General features: G+C 50.8%; 1 protein-coding gene and 1 non-coding gene across 7 annotated transcripts; both read left to right on the top strand.

Moving 5' to 3' along the window:
• The first annotated feature begins 1238 nt into the window (after positions 1–1238).
• On the top strand, positions 1239–26903 carry CHD4 (chromodomain helicase DNA binding protein 4). Of its 6 annotated transcripts, none has more exons than XM_073311329.1 (40): positions 1242–1345; positions 2705–2856; positions 5936–6063; positions 6275–6466; positions 6786–6904; positions 7313–7554; positions 7629–7756; positions 7932–8067; positions 8599–8780; positions 8945–9184; positions 10387–10590; positions 10691–10896; positions 11329–11460; positions 11735–11831; positions 12345–12536; positions 12636–12836; positions 14104–14241; positions 17097–17218; positions 17348–17521; positions 17808–17949; positions 18307–18438; positions 18540–18657; positions 18900–19024; positions 19365–19602; positions 20443–20615; positions 20793–20976; positions 21080–21166; positions 21332–21420; positions 21505–21638; positions 21952–22096; positions 22341–22506; positions 22901–23010; positions 23386–23500; positions 23736–23813; positions 23926–24063; positions 24159–24267; positions 24556–24688; positions 25704–25899; positions 26037–26212; positions 26381–26903. In XM_073311329.1, exons 2-40 carry the CDS (start codon positions 2760–2762, stop codon positions 26396–26398), a joined length of 5736 nt encoding a protein of 1911 aa, XP_073167430.1. In that variant the 5' UTR covers positions 1242–1345; positions 2705–2759; the 3' UTR covers positions 26399–26903. The 6 variants fall into 6 exon arrangements, with proteins under 6 accessions (XP_073167440.1, XP_073167430.1, XP_073167420.1 ...); XM_073311319.1 differs by having other exon boundaries at positions 1243–1345; positions 23377–23500; XM_073311310.1 differs by having other exon boundaries at positions 1244–1345; positions 20796–20976; positions 23374–23500.
• LOC140905648 (small Cajal body-specific RNA 11) lies at positions 22534–22676 on the top strand. The gene has a single exon (XR_012156894.1).
• Positions 26904–27235: the final 332 nt, after the last annotated feature.

Below are 27235 nucleotides of genomic sequence, written 5' to 3'. Positions count from 1 at the left end.
CTTCTGTATTGTAGGATGCCATTCCTTAATGGGGTGTATCTGTATTATTGGATGCTTGATTCTCTTTTAAAAGCGGGGTGAGCATGGTTATTTATGGGATGTCTGTCTAGAGGTAGATTCTAGTGAATATTATGGGCTAACTGCCCGAGTGTGTGTTTGGGGGTGTGTTGATTTTTATGGGATACGTTGAATCTGTATCATCTGGAGGAACAAAGAATCCTGGCAGTCTGTGCCAGAGTATTATGGGATGTGTCGCTGGCCCTGTGCCCCCAGTGATTATTATGGTCTGTGTAGATGGGATGTGGGGGTGGGGTGAATGGTGAGTGTGGCTCATGAGTATTATTATGAGATTTTCTTAGGAGTGATTGGTAGGTAGTACTACAGGATGCTTGTCTCCATGCTTCAGTATTGTGGGCTATTCAGATGGCACCCTGTTCCTTCTGGTCTGTCTGGGTGGAGGGGGGGAAATCCATGAATGTGATTATTATGGGCTGCCTGGCTGGAGTGGGGGAGCAGGCAGTCAGTGCAAGTATTGTGGGTTGTGGCTAAGAATTGCTGAGAGTATTATGGGATGCCTGACTGGACAGTGGCTCCTGGCAACTATTATGGGATGCCTGGCTGAGAGGGGAGGATGAGAAGGGTGACTATTATTATGGGATATATGTCTGGGGTATGACTATTATGGGATATTATGGGGGCTGTTATGGAATGTCTCAGTGGGGGAGTTGAAGAGGGAGTAGTGCTTATTATGGGATACCAGATTGGGCAGTGAGTGTGTGGTATTATGGGATATTTTAACAAGGAAGGGGGATTATTGTAGGATGTCTGGGTGAGGGAGGGGGAATGGGGTGGGGAGGAGGAAGTATTATGGGATGCTTGGGGCTGAGAGTGGATGTCAGTGTGTGTGGGAGAATGCAATTATGGGATGTCTCATTGAGGGAGGGTGATGGTGAGGGACTATTATGGCATGTTTTAGCAAAGGATTAGTATTATGGGATGTTTGAGTGAGGGGTGAGTGTGTGGGGAATATTATGGGATGTTTCTCAGAGGGAAGATTGTATTATGGGATGTTCCTGATGGGAGGGGTGATTATTATGGGATGCTGGGCCGGCCAGTGAGTAGGGAGTTCTGAAGGGAGGGCAAGTATTATGGGATGTCTCAGTTGGGGGGTTGCCAGGGTAATGGGGGCGGACCCATTGCCGAGGTGTCGGGCATATTATGGGCTGGAAGCGGGAGTGGGGAGGGGCCTGGCCGGGCTTTTTCCCCTTTAAGAGGTGGTGCCGGAGCCGGGGCCATTTTCCCTTCAGCGGCGGCAGCGAGAGCGAGGAGCCGGGGGACGAGCTGGGTGAGGAGAGGGGCAGGGACCGGACACGACCCGCAAATTGCTTCAAAGGGCAGGACGCGGGGGCTGCAACCACTCATGGGGCCGACTCCCGCCCCCGTCCTGTCGCCGCCGAGCCGACCCCGACCCCGGGAGCTGTCCTGTCCCGGGGGCGCCGACCTCGGCCTGGGCGCCGTGTGTCCCCGCTGGGCACGGGGCAGCCGCGGTGCTCGGGACCCTCCTGCCTTGGGGCCGCCTCGCACCAGCGAGCGAGGGGCTCGCGTCCCTTCCCCCCCGCCCTGCCGCCGCCGCCACCACCGCCCCCAGGGAACGGCCCCGCTCATGGGGCCGCCCCGCCCGCCGGGACTGGCCGCGCGCCCCGAGCCGCAGCTGCGCCCGCCCCCAGCGAGGGGCACGGGTGGCCGCGTGCTGCTGCTTGGCTCCCCCCGCGCGCGCGCGCGCGCGTGTGTGTGTGTGTGTGTGCGGGGGGGGTGGCAGGCTCGCCGGGAGCCCGCGCGGTGCCTGCCACGGGCTCGCCGTGCCTTTGTTTTCTCTGCGTGAAATCGGGGGGCCTCTGTCAGCCTCCCGGGGGCGTGGTGGGGCTCCTTGAACGGGCATCTCTGTACATTGTCCCGTCCTGCTCTGCTGGCTCCGTGAGGGGGGTGGGACGTGAATCCCCCGGGTACTGAAAAGGCTTTTTTTTTGTGGTGGTGGTGGTCCTAAAAGCACGTCTTGACGATGGGAAATGTTGGGGGGGCTGCGATGCGGGTCCCTCGCACCGCTAGGGGCTTGTCTTCGCTGGAGTTTTTACCTCATGAATTGATCGGCAGCTTAAGGCAGCGAACACTTTCTTTGTAAAGGCGAGTTTGGCTGTTCCCCAAACACTTGTTCCATGCTGCACCCGCTTGTCGCTCAGCCGCGGCTGGCTCCCTGGAGATGTAAACCACCAAAGTTTGGGGACCATCAAGAGTAGCTTTGACAAGAGTGTTAACTATCTCGAATTAAATTGCGACCAATTGGCTAAAAGTCACAAAACTCCACTTAGCCTTACCCTACAGCACTGGTACCAGTCTGGCATCATATTGCAAGGGTTTGGACGCTGTTACCATCAGACTGCCATTTGATGGCCCTTTGCATGAAATGAATTCATGATACAGTTTAATTCCCAGTAGCTACAAAACCACCTTCATCAGGACCCTGAACTAGTGCTCAGTCTCAGCGTTTCCACGCTTCTCTACTCAGCCCTTATGTTGTAGGCTGCACATTTCCAAGCTCACTACAGATGTACATTGGGCAGGATTATTGCATGGGGATGTGGGTTCATGCTGATTATCATAGCTAATTTTTTTTGCGTTTTTATTAACCTACTGGCCTGACTGGCAGGAAGGAGACAAGGCTGCAGAAGCTGTCTGAGCCCAAGTACCCTAATTCAGAGGACATGGCATCGGGCATTGGATCCCCATCACCTTGTTCTGCTGGCAGTGATGATGAGGAGATGGAAATCCTGCTGAATAACAGCATCCCTCAGCACCCAGGTATAGATGGCATTATAGGATGTAAAAGGGAGTAGTAGTGGGTCTGTTCTACCCATTTTATTGAATGGGTGATGCACGTAAAATATGATGTGCAGGGAGGAGTTTTGTTTAGGAGCACAGGTGATTAGAATATTTGGGTCTCTTTACTGTTTCCTTTTTAAAAGGTGTGGTCTGCACACTATAGTGAGGTAGAACTTGTTTTATTCCAAGCTAGTGCAGGCTGTTGGAGGTCCCTAGGGCAGGGAGTCTGGTTTTAATGGGGCATCTGAGTGCCTGCAAGGTATATGTACCATGGCTGGGAGCAGGAAAAGTATGTGAGAGGGCAACCTCTCATCCATCTGGGAGCTCAGACCTGCTGACAGTCCAGAGGAAACTGCCTTGGGCTATTGCATGACCCACTTTCTGTCTTCACCACACCCTACTCTCCAGGCTTCCCATGGATCATTCTACACTGTTCACCTTAGTCCTATTCTCAACCAGGAGTCTGAAGCCCCTGGGGGACTGTGAGCAGGTTTCAGGGGGTCTGCCAAGCAAGGCTGGCATTAGACTTGCCAGGGCAGAAAGTCCTAGCCCTGCTGTGAGGGGCAGGAGCCCTGGGGCGCTCAGCCCCATCATCCATGGCTGAAGCCAAAGCCTGACTAACTTAACTTTGCAGGGCCCCTTGTGGCATGGGGCCCCAGCAATTACCCTGCTTGCTACCCCCCTAGTGCTGGCCCTGACTTTTATATGCAGACAAATGGTGGTTGTGGCATGGGTGGGCCATGGAGTTTTTATAGCATGTTCGGGGGGGGGGGGGAACTCAGAGAGAAAAAGGTTGAGAATCCCTGCCTTAGTATTTGCTTCTTCAGGCCGCATACCTGGTTTTCACTATAACTGCAGTCTGTGTGGAGAATGGGGATGAAGTTACAGCTCTGGAGACTAAGCCCTGGGCTACACTGGTGGGGCGGGGGGGGGAGGGGAGGGAGAGAGTTGATGTAAGGTACACAGCTTCAGCTATGAATATAGCGTAGCTGAAGTTGATGTACCTAGACTGACTTACTGCAGCGTCTTCACAGCAGTGAGTCGACTCCTCTTGCGGCACTGGAGTTCTGGAGTCGATGGGAGAGTGCTCAGGGATCGATTTATCGCATCTAGACTAGACACGATAAAACTACCCCTGATATATCGATTGCTACCCGCAGATCCAGTGGGTAGTGTAGACCTACCCTGAGAGTCAGCTCTCAGGTTCTATTCCCAGTTCTATTGCTGACTTGTATGGATGTACAACTCATTTTACCACTCTGTAAAATAGGAGTTCTAGAAAGGAGCTCTAGAATCATCCCCCCACACTTAGCCATTTGTGAGTCTGGGGCAGGGAGTCTTTCCAAGGGAGGTCACTTAAGTCAGTGGTTCTCACCCCATGGAAGACCTCTGTGTACCCCTAGGGGTACACATACCCATGATTATGTCAGCTCACCTAGGTATTTGCCTAGTTTTACAGCAGGCTACATAAAAAGCACAAGCAAAATCAGTTATGAACTAAAATTTCATACAGACAAAGACTTGTTTGTGCTGCTGTATATACTATACACTGAAATGTAAGTACAATATTTATGTCAGCTGATTTATTTTATAGGTATGTGGTAAAATGAGAGAGTCAGGAATTTTTCAGTACTAGTGTGCTATGACATTTTTGTATGTTCATGTCTGATTTTGTAAGCATGTAGTTTTTCAAGTGAGGTGAAACTTAAGGGTCTGATTTGTCTTGTGTACCCCTGAAAGGGGTACAGTAGTCTGGAAAGGTTGAGAGCCACTTACTTAAGTCACTGGGAATTTAAGAGGTTCAGGGAATGTACTGGGTGAAATCGGTGGGGGGGGGGGGGGGCTGACAAAGCCCTAAATCAGAACTGGTTGGAAGGGAAGGATAGGGTGCCTGTCCTGGTAGATAAAATACAGGCAAATATTGCTTGAAGGGGATATATTTGTGTCCATTGTGAATATGGACCCCATCCTGAGCACATTCCTCTGTGCCCCTTATTCTCCGGTGGCTGCATCTGCTGTGAGCTGTGGCTTCTCCCATCCTGCCTTGCTTCTGTGGTCAGGAGGCCATTTTCCCTTGGAGGCAGAATGAGTAACTTTCACTCTGTAATGGGTGGGGTGGCTGAGGAGGGAGAGAGGATGAGTGGTTGGGCTGCTGTGGATCCGGTCACAAAGGAAAGGACTGTCTGGCTGTCCATTGCTCTCTGGGCTTTGTGTGGGAAGGAGGGGGAGAGAACACAGATGGGAGTGTGTTTTTGTGGGTGGGGGAGAGTTGGCATGCATTACAACAGTGAAGGACTGAGCGTGCTGGCTGTGGTGCTTGGAAAGCACTGCTTGTGGGCTGGCTGCTGAGGCAGGGATCTGGTGAGTGAGTTGCCCTGAACAGAAGCTGCCCAGGTGGGAGTGGAAGAACCAGTTGCAGTTGACTGTTTTGTTCCTTGCTTGCCATTGTAGGGCCCCTGTCCTGTAGGAGTTTCTTCTGGGGACTCTGGGATAGAGCCCATGCCCTCATCCCTGATCAGCTGGTTCTCTTGAGCTTTCTGTTACGCTCATGCTGCCTATTCCAAAGATCAGCTGGGGGCTTCCCGTCTTGCTTTTTTCCTCCCTTACCAATTGGGGCTGCTCACATCTGACTGCTGAGTCCTCTGCATGTGGCCAGTATCTCCTAACTCCATTTTTGCTATGCTTGCTGGGCTAAGGAAATTCCTAACCTGTTAAATAACATGTGTGGCTTTGCTTGGAGAAGGAGCAGTGTGCTAACTGGGGTAAATAATGATGTGGGCACTATGAGGGTCTAAAGGCTTTTGATTTCGCCCGCTTCAGTACAGTATGATCAGTCTGTTACTGGACACTGTTAGACAGGGCTAAGACAAATGTGTGGATTTGCACATGTGCACCAAGGAGTTAAAGAAGCAGTTGAGCTGTATGGGGAGTGGGGTATGCTGTGATGCAGCACTCTTGGATTGTGTAGTGTGGCCCAAAGGGCATGATGGTGGGGCTTGGATATATATCCATGCTTCCTAATTTTTCTGCTCTCCCCTACCTACACATCCCCTTCCAGAGCCTGAAGAAGAGCCAGAGGAAGAGTTGCTATCAGAGGCTGAAACTCCCAAAATCAAGAAGAAAAAGAAGCCCAAGAAGCTGAAGGAACCAAAAGTGCCCAAACTTAGCAAGCGTCAGAAAAAGGAGGTGAGGAATGGAGGGCTGAGTGTGAGGGGAGATTCTCCCATGGAACAGGCCCTGAAGACTGGGCACATAGGCAGTCATTCCTGTTGCTGCACAGCCTGAGGCAGTGACCCCTGGTTTGAACCCCCTGGAGTGTGCGGGAGGGTGTAGTGAGTACTCCTCTTGGATCTCTTCTCACAGCTGCCTGATCTTCTCTCTTCCCAATTTCCCCCAGCTAGGGGACAGCTCTGGTGAAGGGAATGAGTTTGTGGAGGAAGAAGAAGAGGTGCTGCACTCAGACAGTGAGGGCAGTGACTACACCCCTGGGAGGAAGAAAAAGAAGAAATTAGGGCCCAAGAAGGAAAAGAAAAACAAAGCCAAGCGCAAGGAGGAGGAGGAGGAAGAAGAGGAAGATGATGACTCAAAGGTGAGAGAGTGGGGCGATAGGGCAGCCTATCTCCTAGATCTGACCTGGCGAGACCATCACATTGCCCCCTTACAATGGCACACGGGGGCTGTCCTGCTTGTTCTTCCCTCAGTTCTCTAGACTTGGCCCATATGAGCCATATTCCCAAATTACTTTCCCCTCACCCTTAGATCTTGAGGGGGAATCCCCTGACCCAGAGTTGTCATTTCTCCCCCACACACCCCCAGACTGATGGGCTTGCCTGCAGTATATAGAGGCTAAATCCCTTTCCATTGTATCTGGTCACCCTGGGACTTGCTGCCTGTCACCTTTTACACAGGAACCCAAATCATCTGCTCAGCTCCTGGAAGACTGGGGTATGGAGGACATTGATCATATCTTCACAGAGGAGGATTACCGCACTCTCACCAACTACAAGGCTTTCAGCCAGTTTGTCAGGTAAGCTTTGAGCCGATGGGGCTTTTGGGCCTCTGGAGCAGAAGGGAAACAGGACAAAATATCCTTGTTCCCAGGACCTCAAAGCATTTTAGACATTAAATGCCCACCTTTTGGTGACAGTTACCACCAGGGAAGGGGGAATGGAGACAGCAGTAAAGTGATTGGTCCCATGGTTTTGCTGTCAGTTGTAAAGCAGGGACACAAGTCCATATTTTCAGGCCCCCTTCTGCTCTAATGTAGACATCATTCTTCTCCCAGAGCTAGAAATATTTCCTCCTCAGGAGGGTGGCAGCAGCTAGTATCCCTGGGGTTAGGCTGGATTGTAGTTCCTGTGATGGGCGGGGGGGGGGGGGGGGGAATCCAGTATCCATGTCCTTTCGGTAACACTCCCTCTTTGCCCCCACACAGGCCACTCATAGCTGCCAAGAACCCTAAGATAGCTGTCTCAAAGATGATGATGGTGCTGGGGGCCAAGTGGCGAGAGTTCAGCACTAACAACCCCTTCAAAGGCAGTTCAGGGGCCTCTGTGGCGGCTGCAGCGGCTGCGGCTGTGGCTGTGGTAGAGAGCATGGTGGCCAATGTGGATGCTGTCCTGCCCCAGCCCCCTGCTGATGTGCCACTACGTAAGGCCAAGACCAAGGAGGGCAAAGGTGAGATGAAAAACCAGGATGAGAGGTGGAATTTGGTAGCTAGAGATGTGTCTCACAATCTCTTTCACTCATAGGGCCTAATGCCCGACGGAAGCCCAAGGCCAGTCCTCGTGTTCCTGATATCAAGAAACCCAAAACCAAGAAGGTGGCTCCTCTGAAAATCAAACTGGGAGGATTTAGCTCCAAGCGTAAGAGATCATCAGTAAGTGACTCTTCTTCCCTTTTCTCCCCATTAGGGGGTACTGATGATGGCAGGAACTTGCAGCTGACCAGCTCCACGCTTCCCAACATGCAATGCATGAGGATGGTCCAAGGATGTAGGAGGCTGATAAACCATAGCTGCTTGACTCTCCATTCTTTCTTCCTGCATTCCCCAGAGTGAAGATGAGGATCTGGATGTGGAATCAGACTTTGATGATGCTAGCATCAATAGCTACTCTGTTTCAGATGGATCCACTAGCCGCAGCAGCCGCAGCCGCAAGAAACTCAAGGCTGGGAAAAGGAAAAAGAAAGGTATCCAAGTACAGTGCTCCTCTGGGGATGGAGCACAGCTAAGGAGATGAGCGGGGAGATACGAGAATTGTCTGCTGTTGGTGTATAAGGACTCTAAAGCCCTGGACAGGAGAATTGTTTAGAGAGCTCGGGGTGGATGAACTACTGGAATGGGGTAAGACTGCTGAAAGGGAAGGGAACTTGAGTCTCCCCCACAGTTAGCACTGAAGAGTTTAATTCCTGAGGAAGGGACCGTGAGAAGCAATCCTGCCTTGGGTCCCAAAGGTAGTATAAGACATGAAGGGACCTATGCAATTATTGCAGTTGGCAACAGCTGCTTTGCTGCCCTATCCTGGGTTTCTGTTTCCACTCACCTTGGCTATTGTGGAGCAAGAGCTGCCTGCTCCTGCCTTTTTTCTCTGGATCTGGAGCAATGTCTCTCCCCCTATGTAGCCTTCTGGTGTGGCGGGGTATCCCCACTGCTGCAGGAAGGAATTCTACCAGTGCCAATGACTTCCAATGATGTGTAACTGCAACCACCACCCTCTCCAGGTGAGGATGACTCCACAGTTCCTGTGGATGGCTATGAGACAGATCACCAGGACTATTGTGAGGTGTGTCAGCAGGGAGGAGAAATCATCCTATGTGACACCTGTCCCCGTGCCTACCACATGGTCTGCCTGGACCCAGACATGGAGAAAGCCCCAGAGGGCAAATGGAGCTGCCCACACTGTGTGAGTACCAGATTTTATACACCCAAGGGAAGAACCATGGAGGAAGGGGGTTCCGTACTCCCTGTTTCTGCAGAAGGCTAAGTTGAAGAGATGGTGGGAGGCTGGGGGCACCAGGAGGGTGGGAGGTTTTCTATACCCTGGGCTAATTTTCTTCTCTGCTGTAGGAGAAGGAGGGGATCCAGTGGGAGGCAAAGGAGGATAACTCTGAAGGCGAGGAGATCCTGGAGGATGTTGTGGGAGACCCTGAGGAGGAGGATGATCACCACATGGAGTTCTGCCGGGTCTGCAAGGATGGAGGGGAGCTGCTCTGCTGTGATGCCTGTCCCTCTTCCTACCACATTCACTGTCTAAATCCCCCACTGCCAGAGATTCCTAATGGGGAATGGCTGTGCCCTCGCTGCACTGTGAGTCTCTGCTACCCCCATTTGCCCCACCTCCACAGGGTGTGGTATCCCTCTCTGTCTCAGGGCTGTGTAGTTCCCTCAGGGATGTAACTGCTCTTCTAGCTTGCCCATTTCTTTCTGTCTTTATTTGTTTGGGGCCTCTCTCCTCCAGCCTTACAGTGCCTCATAGCTTGGTTACCTTATTTAGACTTCAGAAAGGGGCTCTATGGTCGTGGATCCCAGTGCTGGGCAGACTTGTGCCACCATGTGCAAAATGGTTCCATCGACATGGCTCCAGGGACCTGAGGCTCCAACTTTCCTGGACCCCTGAACACATCTGAGAACAAAGGCCATGGTTAAAACTCTTCAATCCTAAAGTGTTGTTCATTTAGCTGAGTTCATTATCAATAGGGCACAGGTACTGGAACTAGGGGTGCTGGGGGTGCTACAGCACCCCCTGGCTTGAAGTAGTTTCCATTATATACAGGGTTTACAGTTTGGTTCAATGGTTCTCAGCACCCCCACTATACAAATTGTTCCAGCATCCCTGCAGTGGGGTGTGAATTACCTATGTGGGCTGCAGATTTGGTGTCATATGCAGAGGCCTCACATCCCAGAACAGAGCAGGCATAGATGCTTACTGCACAAGATATCACTAAGAAAAGAATTTAAAATGGTGTTGAATGTATATGTGGCTATTGAGGAGATCCACAGTGAGAAGTATACAAGTTCTCCTGCTTCAGTGCATATTCCAACCTCTGACCAATTAGGAAGAAACTTCCTTTATGGGTAGGTTTTTCCATAATTGTCCTCTAGCCATCAAGCAGGATACTGGACTAAGTGGACCCTGGGCTGATCCAGTCTAGTAGCTTCTTTTCCGTATAGAATCTATATGGGTTTACATGGCTCTAAGACGACATCTGCAAGGATCAGCAGGAGGGCCAGACCTGTCCCCTGCCACCTGCCCCAGGAAGATTGCACTCCTAAGGGCTCCTCCATCCTGGAAGAATGACAAACTAGCAAAAGTTCAGAGACAAGCCACAGATACTCAAGCACCAGAGGCTTTGAGGAGTTTGAGAGCAAAATCCATCTGGCTCAGTGAAGCCATGACTTAGGGGGATGTGTAAATTATTGGTATGTGTCTCAAGGGCACAAATGCTGGTGGGGAGTGGGGGTTGTTTGTATTAAATTCTGACATAACCACCTCTGTCTCCCTTCTCCAGTGCCCATCGCTGAAGGGGAAGGTGCAGAAGATCTTGATCTGGAAGTGGGGCCAGCCCCCGCTGCCCACACCAGTACCCCGACCAACTGATGCAGACCCTAACACTCCCTCCCCCAAGCCCTTAGAGGGCCGGCCTGAGCGGCAGTTCTTCGTCAAATGGCAGGGCATGTCCTATTGGCACTGTTCGTGGGTGTCTGAGCTGCAGGTTAGTGGGCTCTTGGCTTGCCCAAGGGATGGACCGCTACCTTTGTGTGGTGGGAGGGATGCGTGATGCCACTCTAACCATATGTCTGTCCTGGCTGCAGCTGGAGCTGCACTGCCAAGTGATGTTCCGAAATTACCAACGCAAGAATGATATGGATGAGCCACCCTCAGGAGACTTTGGGGGTGAGGAGGAGAAGAGCCGCAAGCGAAAGAACAAGGACCCCAAGTTCGCTGAGATGGAGGAGCGCTTCTATCGCTATGGGATCAAGCCTGAGTGGATGATGATCCACCGGATCCTCAACCACAGGTGAGGGAGGGAGCAAGGATTTGTCACAGCAAGATCCAGTGGATTCCAGCCTACAGAGATAGTGGGGAGGCTTTCTCAAGAGTGTCAAGCATGACTACAGGAATGGAATAGGATCCACTGAATTCAGTCATGGGAGGGGAAGACCCATTGTGATAAGATCCATTGAGACCCTAACCATAGATATCAGTCGCACTTGGCAGAAAGAAGGTTGATCATGCACTACAGGTAAAGACAGGGGTTCCTATTATGATAGGATCAACTGGATCCCCTTCTGTGGGAAAGGGGATTTGATTTCAATTATGCTGGAGATTATGGACATGGCTGCTTTCTTACTCCGTCCCCTTCTGTTTCCTACCTTCCTTCCCCTCTGTGCAAGGGGTGGGCTGGCTGAAGGCTGGTTCCCACGCTTGAGATTTATTGTTCTCTCTGCAGTGTGGATAAGAAGGGGAATGTCCACTATCTGATTAAATGGAGGGACCTTCCCTATGACCAGGCTTCCTGGGAGAGTGAGGATGTGGAGGTGCAGGACTATGACCTCTACAAACAGGCCTACTGGAATCACAGGTAAAAGGGTGGCAGGGGGATCTACCTGACCTTCAGGATTGGTAGGATGAAGGGGATCAAGGAATCATTCTGCCCCTACTGACTCTTTTTTTTCCATAAAGCAGAGACCCTGTGCCTGCCTTGCAGTGTGTTTCGGGGTTGGCTTGTGTCTTGGACACTCTGGATGATTTCCTTGTCCTCCTTGCTATTTGCAGCCCCTCCCCATTTGGTGTCTCCTGCAAATTCCATTAAACTCACATAGCCCCACCCACACCCAGAGAATATTTTTGTACAGGGAGCTGATGAGAGGTGAAGAAGGTCGGCCTGGCAAGAAGATAAAGAAGGTGAAGATGCGGAAGCTGGAAAGGCCCCCAGACACACCCACAGTGGATGTAAGTTACTACTCCCTGTTAGGGGGGGCAGGTGGTTTCTGGGATGTGTGGGATACCTGCATCTTAAGGGGTAGAGTGTGAAGCATGTTTCTTTCTCTCCCACTAGTGATGCCAGCTGGTGCATCTGACTCGTACACATCAGTAAATTACTAAGCTGAAGGCAGAAGGATATTGTCTCCGGAGAGCCCCCCCATTGGGTTAAAGAGGATACAGAACCTTTAAATTCAGTTTTACCTTGCCATTTGGGGAGGGGACTAGCTGGCTTGTCATAGGAAGGGTTCGGTTTCCAAAGTTGAGCTCTTGAGATGGGATGCCATTCAGGCACAGTTGAGACACGTGGCATGGGGGATTGAGAGCTTGTTCAGGCACAGTTGAGACAGTGGCAGGACTATGGAGGCACAAGCTGGAGTCTGATGCATAGGAAACAGAAGTCTTGGTGGCTGTGTGGTTTTGTTTTTGTTTTGTTGTCTGATTGGTGCAAAGGGACTCAACATTTTTCTCCTCCTACTATAGCCAACGGTGAAATATGACCGGCAGCCAGAGTACCTTGATGTAACAGGAGGGACGCTGCACCCCTATCAGCTGGAGGGGCTGAACTGGTTGCGCTTCTCCTGGGCACAGGGCACAGACACTATCTTGGCTGATGAAATGGGGCTGGGCAAGACAGTGCAGACAGCTGTGTTCCTGTACTCTCTGTACAAAGAGGTGAGGAGCAAAAGTGGCTGATACCCACATATCTATGGGAATGCTCTCCTGCGCTGGTGGGATGCAGTTCTGTAACACTCCTGATGACTCTGTCCCCAGGGCCACTCAAAGGGACCCTTTCTGGTGAGTGCCCCACTCTCCACAATTATCAACTGGGAGCGGGAGTTTGAGATGTGGGCTCCAGACATGTATGTGGTGACCTACGTTGGGGACAAGGACAGCCGGGCCATCATCCGGGAGAATGAGTTCTCCTTCGAGGACAATGCCATACGTGGGGGAAAGAAGGCATCCAGGATGAAGGTAAAGAGCCTTAAATTGACTCCAGTTAAGCCCCAGTTACAGCACATTGGCTCACTTCTAAGAGTTGAGAATTTAGGGATATGAGGACTTCAGTCTCTAGAAACCTGGTTCTGATCTGGGCCTTACTAAGTGAAAGTGGTTGCTAATTAAGGGCTGGTGGGCAATCCTCTGTGAAATAAATTCTCTGTCAGATTCCTGGTAGGACAGGTGCAGCTCATGTTGTAGACGTTTCCACTCCAAGTTCAGTAACAAATAAGGGAGGCTGCGACTAGGGCTTCCTGGATCTGTCACTGGCTCACTGTGTGACCTTAAGCAAGTCCCTTCTCTTTGCCTCCATTTCCCCATCTGTAAAGTGGATGACACTGACCTTACTTTGTAAAGGAATTTGAGATCTATAGCACTAGATAAGAGCAAAGTAGTAAACTCACAGAGACTGCAGCTCTGATTCCATGTGGAGCCTTGAAAGGCCCAGTTCCTCATAGTTCCTCTTGATATTCGTTTCACCTGACTAGGGGGCTGAAAATTTCCCCCCTCCCCCACTTGCTTCCTTTCACTGATAGATAAATAACCTTCCTTACCACAGCTGTTAGTTTCTGTAGCATTCCAGCTTTCCCAGTAAATAACTTTTTTGAACATTCTAATTGAAAAGAGCCTTTAAACCGACTGCTTGCTTTGCCAAACCTACAGACAGGCAGCCTGGTCGGGGTGATGTTGCTGCTCAAAGCTTCCACGGCAGTATAGGGAAGCTTGGATTCCTCTGCTTTCACAGAGTGGCAGTGAAATGGGAACCATGTTGACAACTCCTTCTACTCCTTGAAGCTCCAGGCAGCACTAAAACAATTTCAACTAACTAGAGTTGTATGGCGTGGATTTAGTTCTCTGGCCGTACCATTCTCACCCCCGCCCCGCCAAGTTGTTCTTCAGTAATTGTCCATTTCTCTAGCATTCTCCTTCCCTCTCTTCATCCATTTCTAAACAGTGGACTCTTCTAGAATGAGGCTTGGCAAGTATTCAGCAGCCTCCTTAAACAGTAACTTGTGGAATCCTAAATCTAACTGAACATGGTTGCTAAGGAGGTAAAATCTATTTGTCCAAGTTGGAACTACCTCAGTGCTGATATTAACACCTTGACTCTTGAAGCCTTGAATGATAGTGAATGGCCAGGGCAGCCTGATGCAAGGGCAGGACCTGCCCTTGCTGCTTAGGCCTGGGGCTGTACCTATACTTCCCTGTTCCCTTATGACTGATCTCTCATTTTTCCTTGCAGAAGGAAGCATCTGTGAAGTTCCATGTGCTGCTCACCTCCTATGAGCTGATCACAATTGACATGGCCATTCTGGGTTCCATTGACTGGGCCTGTCTTATTGTGGATGAAGCTCACCGGCTCAAGAACAATCAATCTAAGGTACAGAAGGAGTTCTGGAGTGATGGCAGGAGGTTGAAGGTGGTGCAATTTATAGGGGTTTTTTAAAGGCCAGATCGGTGTTTTACCCTAATCTGCATAATACAAGCCAGAGAATGTCACCCAGTAATTCCTGATCAAGCCCATAATTCTCAGATGAGCTCCATAATGTCTTAAAAATCCAATCTTGATTTTAAGGACTTCATGTGATAAAAGAATCTAACACTGGGTGGGCAAACTATGGCCTGTGGGCCAAGCAGTTTTAAGCCAGCTCTCAAGCTGCACCACATGGCTCAGCCCCGCTCTGGTCGGGGCTGCACTACGTGACTCTGCCCCGCTCCAGCCAGGGCGCTGGGTCAGGGCCGCACCAGGCGGCTCAGTCCTGCCGAAGTCATAGCATGGCCCCGCTCTGGCTCCTACGCGCTCCAATGGGAGCTGCAGGGGCAGTGCCTGCGGATGGGGCAGCATGCAGAACTGCCTAGCCATGCCTTCTTGTAGAATCATAGAATATCAGGGTTGGAAGGGACCTCAGGAGGTCATCTAGTCCAACCCCCTCCTCAAAGCAGGACCAATCCCCAATTAAATCATCCCAGCCAGGGCTTTGTCAAGCCTGACCTTAAAAACTTCTAAGGAAGGAGATTCTACCACCTCCCTAGGTAACGCATTCCAGTGTTTCACCACCCTCCTAGTGAAAAAGTTTTTCCTAATGTCCACCCTAAACCTCTCCCTCTGCAACTTGAGACCATTACTCCTTGTCCTGTCCTCTTCTACCACTGAGAATAGTCTAGAACCATCCTCTCTGGAACCCCCTTTCAGGTAGTTGAAAGCAGCTATCAAATCCCCCCTCATTCTTCTCTTCTGCAGGCTAAACAATCCCAGCTCCTTCAGCCTCTCCTCATAAGTCATGTATTCCAGACCCCTAATCATTTTTGTTGCCCTTCGCTGGACTCTCTCCAATTTATCCACATCCTTCTTGTAGTGTGTGGCCCAAAACTGGACACAGTACTCCAGATGAGGCCTCACCAATGTCGAATAGAGGGGAACGATCATGTCCCTCAATCTGCTGGCAGTGCCCCGACTTATACATCCTAAAATGCCATTGGCCTTCTTGGCAACAAGGGCACACTGCTGACTCATATCCAGCTTCTCGTCCACTGTCACCCCAGGTCCTTTTCCGCAGAACTGCTGCCTAGCCATTCGGTCCCTAGTCTGTAGCTCTGCATTGGGTTCTTCCTTCCTAAGTGCACTTATCCTTATTGAACCTAATCAGATTTCTTTTGGCCCAATCCTCCAATTTGTCTAGGTCTCTCTGTATCCTATCCCTGCCCTCCAGCGTATCTACCACTCCTCCCAGTTTAGTATCATCCGCAAATTTGCTGAGTGCAATCCACACTGTCCTCCAGATCATTTATGAAGATATTGAACAAAATCGGCCCCAGGACCGACCCCTGGGGCACTCCACTTGAGACCAGCTGCCAACTAGATATGGAGCCATTGATCCCTACCCGTTGAGCCTGACAATCTAGCCAACTTTCTACCCACCTTATAGTGCATTCATCCAGCCCATACTTCTTTAACTTGCTGACAAGAAGCCAGAGAAGGGACATGCCACTGCTTCCGGGAGCCACTTCAAGTAAGCGCCGCTCAGAACCTGCACCCCCAGCCTCCACCCCAGCCCTGATCCCCCTCCTGCCTTCCGAACCCCTTGGTTCCAGACCAGAGCCCACACCCCAACCCCAATTTTGTGAGCATTCGTGGCCTGCCATACAATTTCTATTCCCCGATGTGGCCCTTGAGACAAAATTCTTGCCCACCCTTGATCTAACACATCCCTTGTAAGTATTCTTATGGGCTCATTGTTTAAAAACAAGCAAGCTAGGTTGTTCTGTATGAATGACGTTCCCATGATTTCCACCCCACCAAACTCATCTACAAACTTAATCAGCGATTTCATGTTTTCTCCCAGATAATAAAGCTATTAAATAATTCAAAAGAAATCCCCATCAGAATGACACCCTACTAACTACATCTAGAGATCTATTTTAGACCATTTCTGATCCATTTCAGGTGGACTACATTGACTTGTTATACTTCTAACATTTTAATCAGTGCTATGTAGTACTAAGTGGAAGTATGTTGTGTCAACAGTAACCTTTATCAGCTAAACTTAATTTCAAAGTATCAAGTCTGTCTGACAACTTTATTTTTCGTAGAACCATGTTGACTGGCATAAATACCTGTTTAATTTGGAGTACCATTTCAGCATTCCCATGTTTTTGCCTGGGACTGCTTGTTGGGTTAACCAGCCTCGTTTACTGCTTATACATACTGGCACAACCTTGACTTTTTTTCCCCCAGTTCTCTGGAACTTCCCTAGTATTCACAATTCATTAAAAATTGCCAATAATAGTTAGATCTACTTGGCCAGGGTCTCTTAAACTCTTTGAGAGGGAGGGAGCCTGAAGGAATGTAGGACTCCAGTTCAGGAGGAGGTAGAGTGGACAATATGTCAGTCTGGACAATGTCAGTCTTGAGAAGGCTGGTTGTCTGGAAGAGTCTGCAGTTCAGATACTGCACGTTTCCTTTATGCCTCTTGATCTGTGGGAATTTGCTACAGCAGGGTCTCACCCAGGCGGGTCTGAGGAGTGAGTATTAGGCAATGTGTGAATGAGATCAGCTTCTGTAAAGACACTAGCCAGGAGGTGCAGTATGTAGCTGTCCCTGTAATCTAAGATGAACCCTGGCTTGAAGGGTTGATTCTGGAAGGAGTATTCGTCTATGGCACAGTATCTTGTGTTGGAAAGGGGGACCTGCAGACTACCTGGATGAGTCCATTGACTCCCTTCCTTTCTTCTCAGTTTTTCCGGGTGCTGAATGGATATTCCCTGCAGCACAAGCTACTGCTCACAGGGACCCCTCTGCAGAACAACCTGGAGGAACTGTTCCACCTACTCAACTTCCTGACACCGGAGAGATTCCAGTATGTCTTGTAATGCAGGCCCAGACTGAGTCTGCTTCCTTGCCCCCCTCCCCCACCCTATTTGTCTCCCTATGGACCTGCATCTCCTTCCCTTGCGGCTCCTGCCCTGAGTGCTTGTTTTTCCTGCAGTAACTTGGAAGGCTTCCTGGAAGAGTTTGCAGACATTGCCAAGGAGGATCAGATCAAGAAGCTGCATGACATGTTGGGCCCACATATGCTGAGGCGCCTCAAGGCTGATGTTTTCAAGAACATGCCCTCCAAGACTGAACTCATTGTCCGGGTGGAGCTGAGCCCCATGCAGAAGTGAGCATGGGAGGGTGGAGGAGCTACTTGAGACCAACTTATGCCTTATCTAGGTCCATATGCTTTGGACATATTGGGTGGGATCCAGAATTCTTGCTGCCACTGGCAGGGAGGAATAATCTTACACACTCACGTAATAATGACTGACTGTTGGCAGAGTATAGGTAGCACTAGCAGGGAAGAATTGCCTAGGTAGTGCCAGGAGCTGGACTGATGCTAGCTGGGGTGTGCGTGTTATCAGCCCTTTTGTGATGGGGGCTTAGTGACTCAGATTCTCTCTTCACAGGAAATACTATAAATACATCTTGACAAGGAACTTTGAGGCACTGAATGCACGAGGTGGTGGCAACCAGGTCTCCCTGCTCAATGTGGTCATGGATCTGAAGAAATGTTGTAACCACCCTTACCTCTTTCCCGTTGCTGCTATGGTATGTTCTAGTCCTTCAGTCCTCCTCTGAGCAAGGCCCCTTACCATTCACATGGGGTGAGCCTGAACTTCCTGCCCCTTAATTTGGGCTTGAGATGTTTGTAGGCCCTTCCTTTATTTCCCTCTGCAGCCCCTGCCAAGTGACAAGCAGAGGGAGTCTCTCTGAAGGGGCCACAAGAGGTAGGGAGGGGAAGATTCAATAAGAGAAAGGAGTGGGAAGAAAGAGAAATGTAATGGGAGTGTAGGAGCCAAACTGCAAGATACCAGTTGAACAAAGGATGATAGTGCTGAGCACCATCGTGGTGCGAGAGTCAGAAATTTAAGAGAAAATGTACCTCCTCTTCAATTCCTCCCCCAGGAAGCTCCAAAGATGCCAAATGGGATGTATGATGGTAGTGCCCTGATCCGGGCATCTGGGAAACTGCTGCTGCTCCAGAAGATGTTGAAGAACCTCAAGGAAGGAGGCCACAGGGTGCTCATCTTCTCACAGGTAATGGGGCAGTGCCTCCCAGAGGCTGGGGACCCTGTGTGTGAGAGGGGCAGCAATCCAGTTTGGTATCTTCCTGCTCAGCTTTATCTCCTTGTTCCCAGATGACTAAAATGTTGGATCTTTTGGAGGATTTTCTGGAACATGAAGGGTACAAATATGAGCGGATTGATGGTGGGATCACAGGGAACATGCGCCAGGAGGCCATTGATCGCTTCAATGGTATGGAACCCTATACACCCCACAGAAAATGAGAACCCTTCCTCACCTCACAAATGCTTGAGGCCCCACATCTGCTGCTAACCCTTAGTGCTGATCTGCAGCACATCCTCTATGCCATTTTTAGGCCTTTGGGTTGACACTGCCCCCATGCATAAGGGGCTGGATGTGATGAGTCTGTGGAGTTGAATCTAATGCGCATGCTCTCCCCCATCCCCTTCGCTCTCCTCCCTCTCCCCCTGAAGCTCCTGGTGCTCAGCAGTTCTGCTTCCTGCTTTCCACTCGAGCTGGGGGGCTCGGTATCAACCTGGCCACAGCAGACACAGTGATTATCTATGATTCAGACTGGAACCCACACAATGACATCCAGGTAAGGTTGTAGGATGGTACTAGAGTCACTAATGGTAATAGGTGACCCTTAAGAATGAGAGGTGGTGAAAGAGAAAGTGGAGGGAGGGGAGAGAAGGAAGTATATATGTAGTCCGGCAGGGGAGGGGGAGACTCCACTGTGAAGAAACAAAGCACTAAGTGGGGAGGGGGCGGCTGGAAGGGATTTGGCAGGGAAGGCTGCTCCCAAAGGGTAATCTGCAGGAAATGGAAGGGGAGAGTGAAAGAGCCCAGGAAGGTCAGGGTTATGTAGACAAGGTCAGATGGGTGAAGCAGTGTAGTATTTGGTTTTGGGGTTGATTTGAATAAATCTTTCCCCTCAGGCTTTCAGCCGTGCACACAGGATCGGACAGAACAAGAAAGTGATGATTTACCGTTTTGTGACACGGGCTTCAGTAGAAGAGCGTATCACTCAGGTGGCCAAGAAGAAGATGATGCTAACACATCTGGTGGTGAGGCCAGGGTTGGGCTCCAAGACAGGCTCCATGTCCAAGCAGGAGCTTGATGACATCTTGAAGTTCGGGACTGAGGAGCTCTTCAAGGATGAGGCCACTGAGGGTGGTGAGTGCCTGGGTGTTGTCTAGGGCAGTGATTTTCAAACTTTTTTTTTCCCCCCAGGGACCCAGTTGGAGAAAATTGTTGATGCATAACTGGGGATGAGCAGTTTGGGAGGTGCTCGGGGTGGGGCCAGGAATGAGGGGTTCAGGAGGTGGGAGGGGGCTGGGGGTGCAGGCTCTGGGCTGGGGCTAGGGATGAGGATGAGGGGTTTGGGGTGCAAGAAGGACTCTGGGTTTTGGGGGGGCTCAGGGCTGGGGCAGGGGGTTGGGGTGTGGACTTATTTCTGGTGGTTCCTGATCAGCAGTGCAGCCACCAGAAGTGGCCAGCAGCAGGTCCAGCTCCTAGGCAGAGGCATGCAAGCAGCTCCATGCGGCTCTTGCCTGCAGGCACCACCCTCCCTCCTCCTCCCCTCCAGCTCCCATTGGCTGGTGCTCGGGGCCAGGGCAGTGTGCAGCACCCCGTGGCCTCCTTGCCTAGAAGCTGGACCTGCTGCTGCCCACTTCCAGGGCACAGTGCAGTGTCAGAACAGGTAGGCACTAGCCTGCCTTTGCTGGGCAGCACCGCTGACACAACGTTTAACATGCTGGTGCTGACCAGAGCTGCTAGGGTCCCTGGGTGCTGAGCAAGGTGACCCAGTGCCTTACATGCTGCAACACAATACTGGGTCATGACCCGAACTTTGATAAGTACTGGTCGTGGGGATGCTGCCCAACGGGTGGGGATGCTTTGTCCTCCACTGAATGGCAAGAGGGCTGAATGCTGCCTCATGGAGAGGCCTTCTGTGGCACACTCCCAAAAGGCTCTTGAGTCTCAACACCAACTGACTGTGCTCCTCTCCTTCAGGTGATAGCAAAGAGGGTGAGGACAGCAGTGTCATCCACTACGATGACAAGGCAATTGAGCGACTACTGGATCGAAATCAGGATGAGACTGAAGACACAGAGCTGCAGGGCATGAATGAGTATCTCAGCTCCTTCAAGGTGGCCCAGTATGTGGTACGGGAAGAAGAGATGGGGGTGAGTGTCTTGCCCCTCCTGTTCCAGGGTGCAGGAGTTAAACAGGAACAGATGTGACTAGGATGTGGACATGCGTAGGGTTCCTCTGGAAAGTGGTGGGGAGGGGTAAGCAGCAGGTATCTGCCCCGGTGGGGGTTTTGAATGCATGGCTATTATCGTATCCCTCTCTCCCTGGAGCAGGAGGAGGAGGAGGTGGAACGGGAGATCATCAAGCAAGAAGAGTCAGTGGACCCCGATTACTGGGAGAAGTTGCTGCGTCACCACTATGAACAGCAGCAGGAGGACCTGGCTAGGAACCTGGGCAAGGGTAAACGTATCCGCAAGCAGGTCAACTACAATGACGGCTCCCAGGAGGACAGAGGTACAAGAGGGACACCCACAGGGATTTTTTTTTTTTGTGGGGGCTGGGGAGAACAGGACCTGCAAGGATAGGGTCTGTCAGGCTCACTTTTTTTCTCCTCCAGATTGGCAGGATGACCAGTCAGATAACCAGTCGGATTATTCAGTGGCTTCTGAGGAAGGAGATGAGGATTTTGATGAGAGATCTGAAGGTAGGTGCCCTAGGAGCCTGGGCAGTATATCTGGGAGGTGGCAATCAGCACACCTTGGCTTGGGAGCTTGGTGCTCCAGTCTATCTCCATGTAGCATAGGATGCCATGAATGAATGTTCTCACTGTGGTAGGTTGTGTACCTCTTACTGCTTGTCTGTCTTCCAGCTGCTCGCCGGCCCAGTCGCAAAGGCCTGAGAAACGACAAAGACAAGCCCCTGCCTCCTCTTCTTGCCCGTGTGGGAGGGAACATTGAAGTAAGTGGTACCCTGGAAAAGGCCTTTCAGTCCATGTGTTTGTGTGCCTGGGGCTCTCACTATACCTGTCCTTCCTTTTTCCAGGTGCTGGGCTTCAATGCCCGCCAGCGCAAGGCCTTCCTTAATGCCATCATGCGCTATGGGATGCCACCCCAGGATGCCTTCACCACCCAGTGGCTTGTCCGGGACCTGCGTGGCAAGTCTGAGAAGGAGTTCAAGTGAGTCTCTGCATTGGGCAAGGGAAGGGAGGAGGCAGCATCTGTGAACCCACTGGGAAAGGGTGAGAATGGTAGCAGAGGGCTCAAGGGGTAAAGGGGGCTGCATGCTGCAGGGGCAAGAAGTCTGTTTGGGGAGGCTGAGGAGGAATAACCAAAGGGGAAACTGAACCAAGGGAAGGGAGCTCAGGAACTGTCTTGGAGTACTTACAGGTCTGAGCCAGGAGCCTATTGCTTGGGTCACTGGGGACTAGGAGCCGCAAGGCAACTTTTCCCCTATATGTTGGACCTTCAGGCTGATCTAATACTGCTACAGGGCCTACGTCTCGCTGTTCATGCGTCACCTATGTGAGCCGGGAGCAGATGGTGCGGAGACCTTCGCAGATGGGGTTCCACGGGAGGGGCTGTCCCGCCAGCATGTCCTCACCCGCATTGGGGTCATGTCACTCATACGCAAAAAGGTGGGTGCTTAGTGGAGCAATGCTGAACTCTCCCTCCACCCCACATCATCCCTTTATCCTCTTATCACAGAAGCCCTGAGCTCTTGTATGCAGTGGACAAACAAGTGGCTGCTCTCTTCCTCTCCCACCCATCTTTGGGGACTCCCCAGCCTGTGGTGTCTTGAGCGATCCCCATCTACCCTGCTTAGAGAGGCAACTTAGTGTGATCTCTCCCATGATGTGTCTTTCTCTGCTTTCCCACCAGGTGCAAGAATTCGAGCATGTGAATGGGCGCTGGAGTATGCCAGAACTGGCAGAGATAGAGGAGAACAAGAAGCTTTTGCAGCCAGGCTCGCCCTCCCCCAAAACCCCCACACCCTCCACACCAGGGGACACACAGCCTAACACACCTGCCCCTGCCCTTCCACCTGGTGAGACCCTTCCCCTTGCAAAGCCCCGCGTCCTACCCCTACCAGTGCTGTTCCCCTCACCTGAGCTGTGGTGGGGAGGACCTTAGGGTGGACGCAGATCAACCTGCCTCTCAGGTTAGGAGGGCTGCCCCCAAGAGATGCGCATGCCCTTAAAGGCACGAGAGAACATTGCCTTTCCCTGGGTGGGCTGTGGCCAACAGGCAACTCCTGCATCTGTCCTGTGGGGTCTGAGGGCTTTGGTGCCATTGTGGTTCAAGTTAGGGTGGAGGTCCATTTTGTGGGAGCTAAGGGAAAGGTGCACCAAGTTGCAATGAGGGTCAGCTTACTGATGGTCTTTTTTTTTTTTTTTTTTTTTTTCATAAAAATATGCTGGTCTTGGGTGGGGGAGGCACAGAAGAGGGTGTGAAGGTGGAAGAAGGAGCCAGTACTAGGGAGCAAGGGGAGCCCATGGAGTCTGAGAAGGAATCCAACCTACCTGCTGCTGAAGCAGAGATCCCAATGGAGGTGAGTTAGTAGCTGTTTTTGTTGTCATACTTTTATAGGTATCTCTTCTTCTGTTGTGCCCATTGTTGTTGCCCTGTCCCCTTCTCTCCTTTCTCCACACTCCCACCCCACCCCACCCCCCCGTGCCTGGGACAGAGCTAGACTCTGGGGATTCCTAGGAAGAATGCATCTTCTTGTTAACACTCTGTAGAGGTATGAAGCAGCCCTATTTTGTTCTCTCCAGCACTCTGTTCTCCCACAGCTACCCTCTGTGGCACACTCAGATGTCTTTCACCGTGCCTTCAGCTTCCGGTGATGGGTGGGGTTTCATAGGCTTTGTCCATACACTGCTCCTCCTTGAGTGAACAGGCTTTCTCTCATCAGCAGTGTGCCCAGCCTGTGGAGACACCCCCACAAGAGGCAAAGTCCCCAGTGAACCCCCCAGAAGCAGAGGAGAAAAAGCCAGAGGAAACAGAGGTGAAGGAGGAGCCAATGGAAATGGAAAGCAAAGGTATTAGTTGCAGGTTGTTAGAAGCCCAGAACTATGTGCAGGACCCCAGTTGTCTGTACAGCTCTGGAAACGTGCTACTATCCTCTTTTGGTCAGGGTGAGGCTTGAAACATAAATGTGAATGGGGATCACATGGCTGTGATTGCGGAAACAGACCAGGTTTTAGACTGAACAGTTAAACCCTCTGTAGCTACCAGACTTGATCTCATGGCTTCTATTACTCTTTTCTCATGCAGCTGATGTGGAGAAGATTGAAGATAGAGTGTCTACTGAGCCCTCTGCTGAACCTCCAACCATCAACCTGGATGAGAAGGGTGAGTGTGGCAGGGTACTGCCAGCCCTCTTAATTCTCCACCTTCTAGAGGGGTACTTCATGAGTGCACTGTGGTACTCTATTTTCTCTCTAATGGGTCCTTGTTTCTGCAGAGGAGAAGAAGGAAGATGACAAGAGAGATGTGGTGATGCTGCAGAATGGGGAGATGCTGAAGGACTCTCTTGATGAGAGGCACAAGAAGGCAGTGAAGCAGCGCTTCATGTTCAACATAGCTGATGGTGGCTTCACTGGTATGAGGGGCCTGAGTGCAGCTACACTTACTCTGCCTCTGCTCATCTTAGTGAAATCCCTTTTGACTTTTTTTTTCTTTTTTTCCCATTCTCAGAGTTGCATTCTCTATGGCAAAATGAAGAACGAGCAGCAACTGTCACCAAGAAAACCTACGAGATCTGGCACCGGCGCCATGACTACTGGCTTCTGGCTGGGATCATCAAGTATCCTTCCTCTGACAAAATACCCTTTTTTCCTTTCTGGGAATCTGACCCATCCCCATAAAGGGATCTTATCAAGTGGTGGCTGGAATATAGTTAATGGGATAGCCTCATATTTACCCACCCCAACCAAGATCACAGCTCCATCTGGGGATCTTGCTACAATATAGTGAGTAAGATAGTCTCGTCTCTTGTATCACATTGGGTGTGAGGGAGATGGAATCCTCTTTGCCTGGAATATGTGTTCCCTTGTTTTCATTACCTTTGTTTGCCTGAGCTCCTCTATCTCAGTCATGGCTATGCCCGCTGGCAGGACATTCAGAATGATCCACGTTATGCCATCCTCAATGAACCCTTCAAGGGTGAGATGAACAGGGGCAACTTCCTGGAGATCAAGAATAAGTTCCTGGCCAGGAGGTTCAAGGTAGGAGCTGCAGAAAGAAAATTGAGGGCGTCTGCTTATCTGAGACTATTTCTGATGGATAAAGAGAGCATTGCTATCTTTCATGCTTGCCCACTGTTAGGTTCTCCTGCAATCTATGAAGAGGATTGGGAGTGCTTTGGCATCAAAGGGGTGGTGTTTGGTTTTTTTCCCTCTTCTTTCTCCACCCTCAAGCTCCTTGGTGTTACAGCCCTCTTAGGGTATGTCTAGACTAGGTTAAAATAATTTTAAAGCATGTTTGACATATAGAATCCTAGTGTAGATAGTGCATGTTGTATTCACACTGCTATAGTAAAGTTCTAAAACAAGTTAACCCATGCTTCAATAAAACCATTTTTCTTCTAGTCTAGCCATGCCCTTGGAGACTACACAAGAACTGGTTTTTTTTGTTACTGTTTTATTTTGGTTTTGTTAGCATGTTTGTTTTTCTGATTGAATTACTATGAAAATTGTCCCAGACTGCTCTGCCTACCAAAAAGAGAATAGTGGCCATTTGCCTGCTTAAGAGCACTTGTTCCTGGGGTTTAGGGGGGAAGAGGGAAGGAAGAAGTGGCCTGAAGGTCCTTCAAGAAACACCTACTGTGAATGTGTTTGTGTGGTCTGTTTGCTCCTTCAAGGGATAAAGAGGATAAAACCATGAAGGTACCTGAGGGAACAGTCCCTGAAAAAGTGAGCTATAGTTGCATGGAGAAGAGGATGCTTAGGAGATGATTTTGTTCTGGGACAGGACTAGTTCTTTTGTGCATAGTGTCTAGCACAGTGGGGACCTGATCCTTGACTGGCATTTCTAGACACTACCCCAATATAAATAAGAGCCTGGGAAATGGAGCTAAGGGAAGGAGCTGCAGTAGCTCAAGCCTGAGAAGATGGGGTGGGGATGTTGGCAGAAGGTAAGTCTTAGAATCTGGGGGAGTAGGAAGGTGTGTTTGATAGGCTGCTCTGCAGGAAATAACTGGAGGTGGTGTGGCAAGGCTCTCATATATCCTTTCTCTCTCAGCTGCTGGAGCAGGCTCTGGTGATTGAGGAGCAGCTGCGGCGAGCTGCCTATCTGAACATGTCAGAAGATCCATCGCACCCGTCTATGGCCCTCAATACACGTTTTGCTGAGGTGGAGTGTCTGGCGGAGAGCCACCAGCACCTGTCCAAGGAGTCAATGGCTGGGAACAAGCCAGCCAATGCTGTTCTTCACAAAGGTGAGGCAGTAGATCGTGCTGAGCAAAGGTGGACTTGTCTTATGCTGCTATTTCCTCTTCCCCGCCCCCCCCCCCCCCCGTTTCCCCCTGTGCAGGTGCCCCTTCCCCCTCTAAATACACACCCCTTTCTCTTCCAGTTTTGAAGCAGCTGGAGGAGCTTCTGAGTGACATGAAGGCAGATGTGACTCGGCTGCCTGCCACTATTGCCCGCATCCCACCTGTGGCTGTGCGCCTCCAGATGTCTGAGCGTAACATCCTCAGTCGATTGGCTAACCGCAGCAGTGAACCTCCTCCCCCACCGCCTCCCCAACAGGTAAGCATCCTCCCCTCCCCTGGCCAGTAGAGATCCCCATCCCTCTTGGCGCTTAATTCACCCCACTCCAATCCGGTTGTTTATCGGGAGGGAGTGGGACCCATGGGGAGTGTCCCAGCTGGACGGGTGCTGTCAGTAAGAGCTCCTAATGCATGTTTTCACCCACAGGTGGCCCAGCAGCAATGAGTCCTTGGCTTGGTACTGTTGACTTCTCGACCAAGCTGAAAAGATCCTTCTTCTCACGCTACCCTTCCTCTGCCTGACGTTCCTGATCGGGTGCTGTTCCCCTTGTTGGACGTTGCTGCACGGGCCTCCCTGGGGGCGAGGAGACTCCTCCCTCTGCCGCCAGCCTGCACAAGCAAGGAGTGTGCCAGGGCTAGAGGGGGACATGATGGACTCTGTACATAGTGACTGGAGGCCACAGCGCCATGTCCTGTTACACAGAATCTAGGCTGCACTGCTCGCTGCCTCAGCCTGGAGTTCCACGTTTTTTGTTTTAATCTTATTTTGAGTTTGTTTACTGAGACGAGTGTACAGATGAGACCAAGCAAAAGTCAGGACAGAGACACAGCTACCTCCATCAAGATCGTTTTTAATACAAAAACTGACTGGACTTGTCCACTAATAAACAGCTAAAAAAGATGAAAAAAATCTTGATAAAACTGAAAAATAAAGGTTTCCTTGTATTTTATTCTGCTGTCTTTCGTAGCTGTGCTGAGAAGCTGTAGGGCGGAAATAGCAGGAGCTAAACAAGCAATCTCTGGTGGAGTGCTGCTGCTGCTTTGCCCTTCTGGGGCATGGCGCAGGGTGGGTCCCTGGTATCCTGTGGCATGAGCTGCCTTCTGTGCTCCACAAAGACAGAAATATTGTCAGATCCTCATTTGCATGCTGCGATGCTACCTCCTTTCCAGCCCAATCTGTGATCAGTGCAGATCTGTCATTTATATTACTGCTCAGGTAATGAGCTGTCAAAGGCTTGTTGCCGGCTTAGGGCCCTCATGTCCCTGATTTCTGTACCTTTAC

Source organism: Lepidochelys kempii, chromosome 1, assembly GCF_965140265.1.
Source record: "Lepidochelys kempii isolate rLepKem1 chromosome 1, rLepKem1.hap2, whole genome shotgun sequence".
Lineage (NCBI taxonomy): Eukaryota > Metazoa > Chordata > Testudines > Cheloniidae > Lepidochelys > Lepidochelys kempii.
Note: the sequence above shows the minus strand (reverse complement) of the source record. Positions and strands in the feature narration are given on the sequence as shown.

Excerpts from the sequence above, each read along its gene's own strand:
- CHD4 (XM_073311301.1), top strand. The coding sequence starts at position 2,760 with ATGGCATCGGGCATTGGATCCCCATCACCTTGTTCTGCTGGCAGTGAT. Across the intron at positions 11,461-11,734 it reads CAGGCCTACTGGAATCACAG|GGAGCTGATGAGAGGTGAAG; the intron begins GTAAAAGGGTGG and ends ATTTTTGTACAG. Across the intron at positions 24,064-24,158 it reads AGCTGATGGTGGCTTCACTG|AGTTGCATTCTCTATGGCAA; the intron begins GTATGAGGGGCC and ends TCCCATTCTCAG.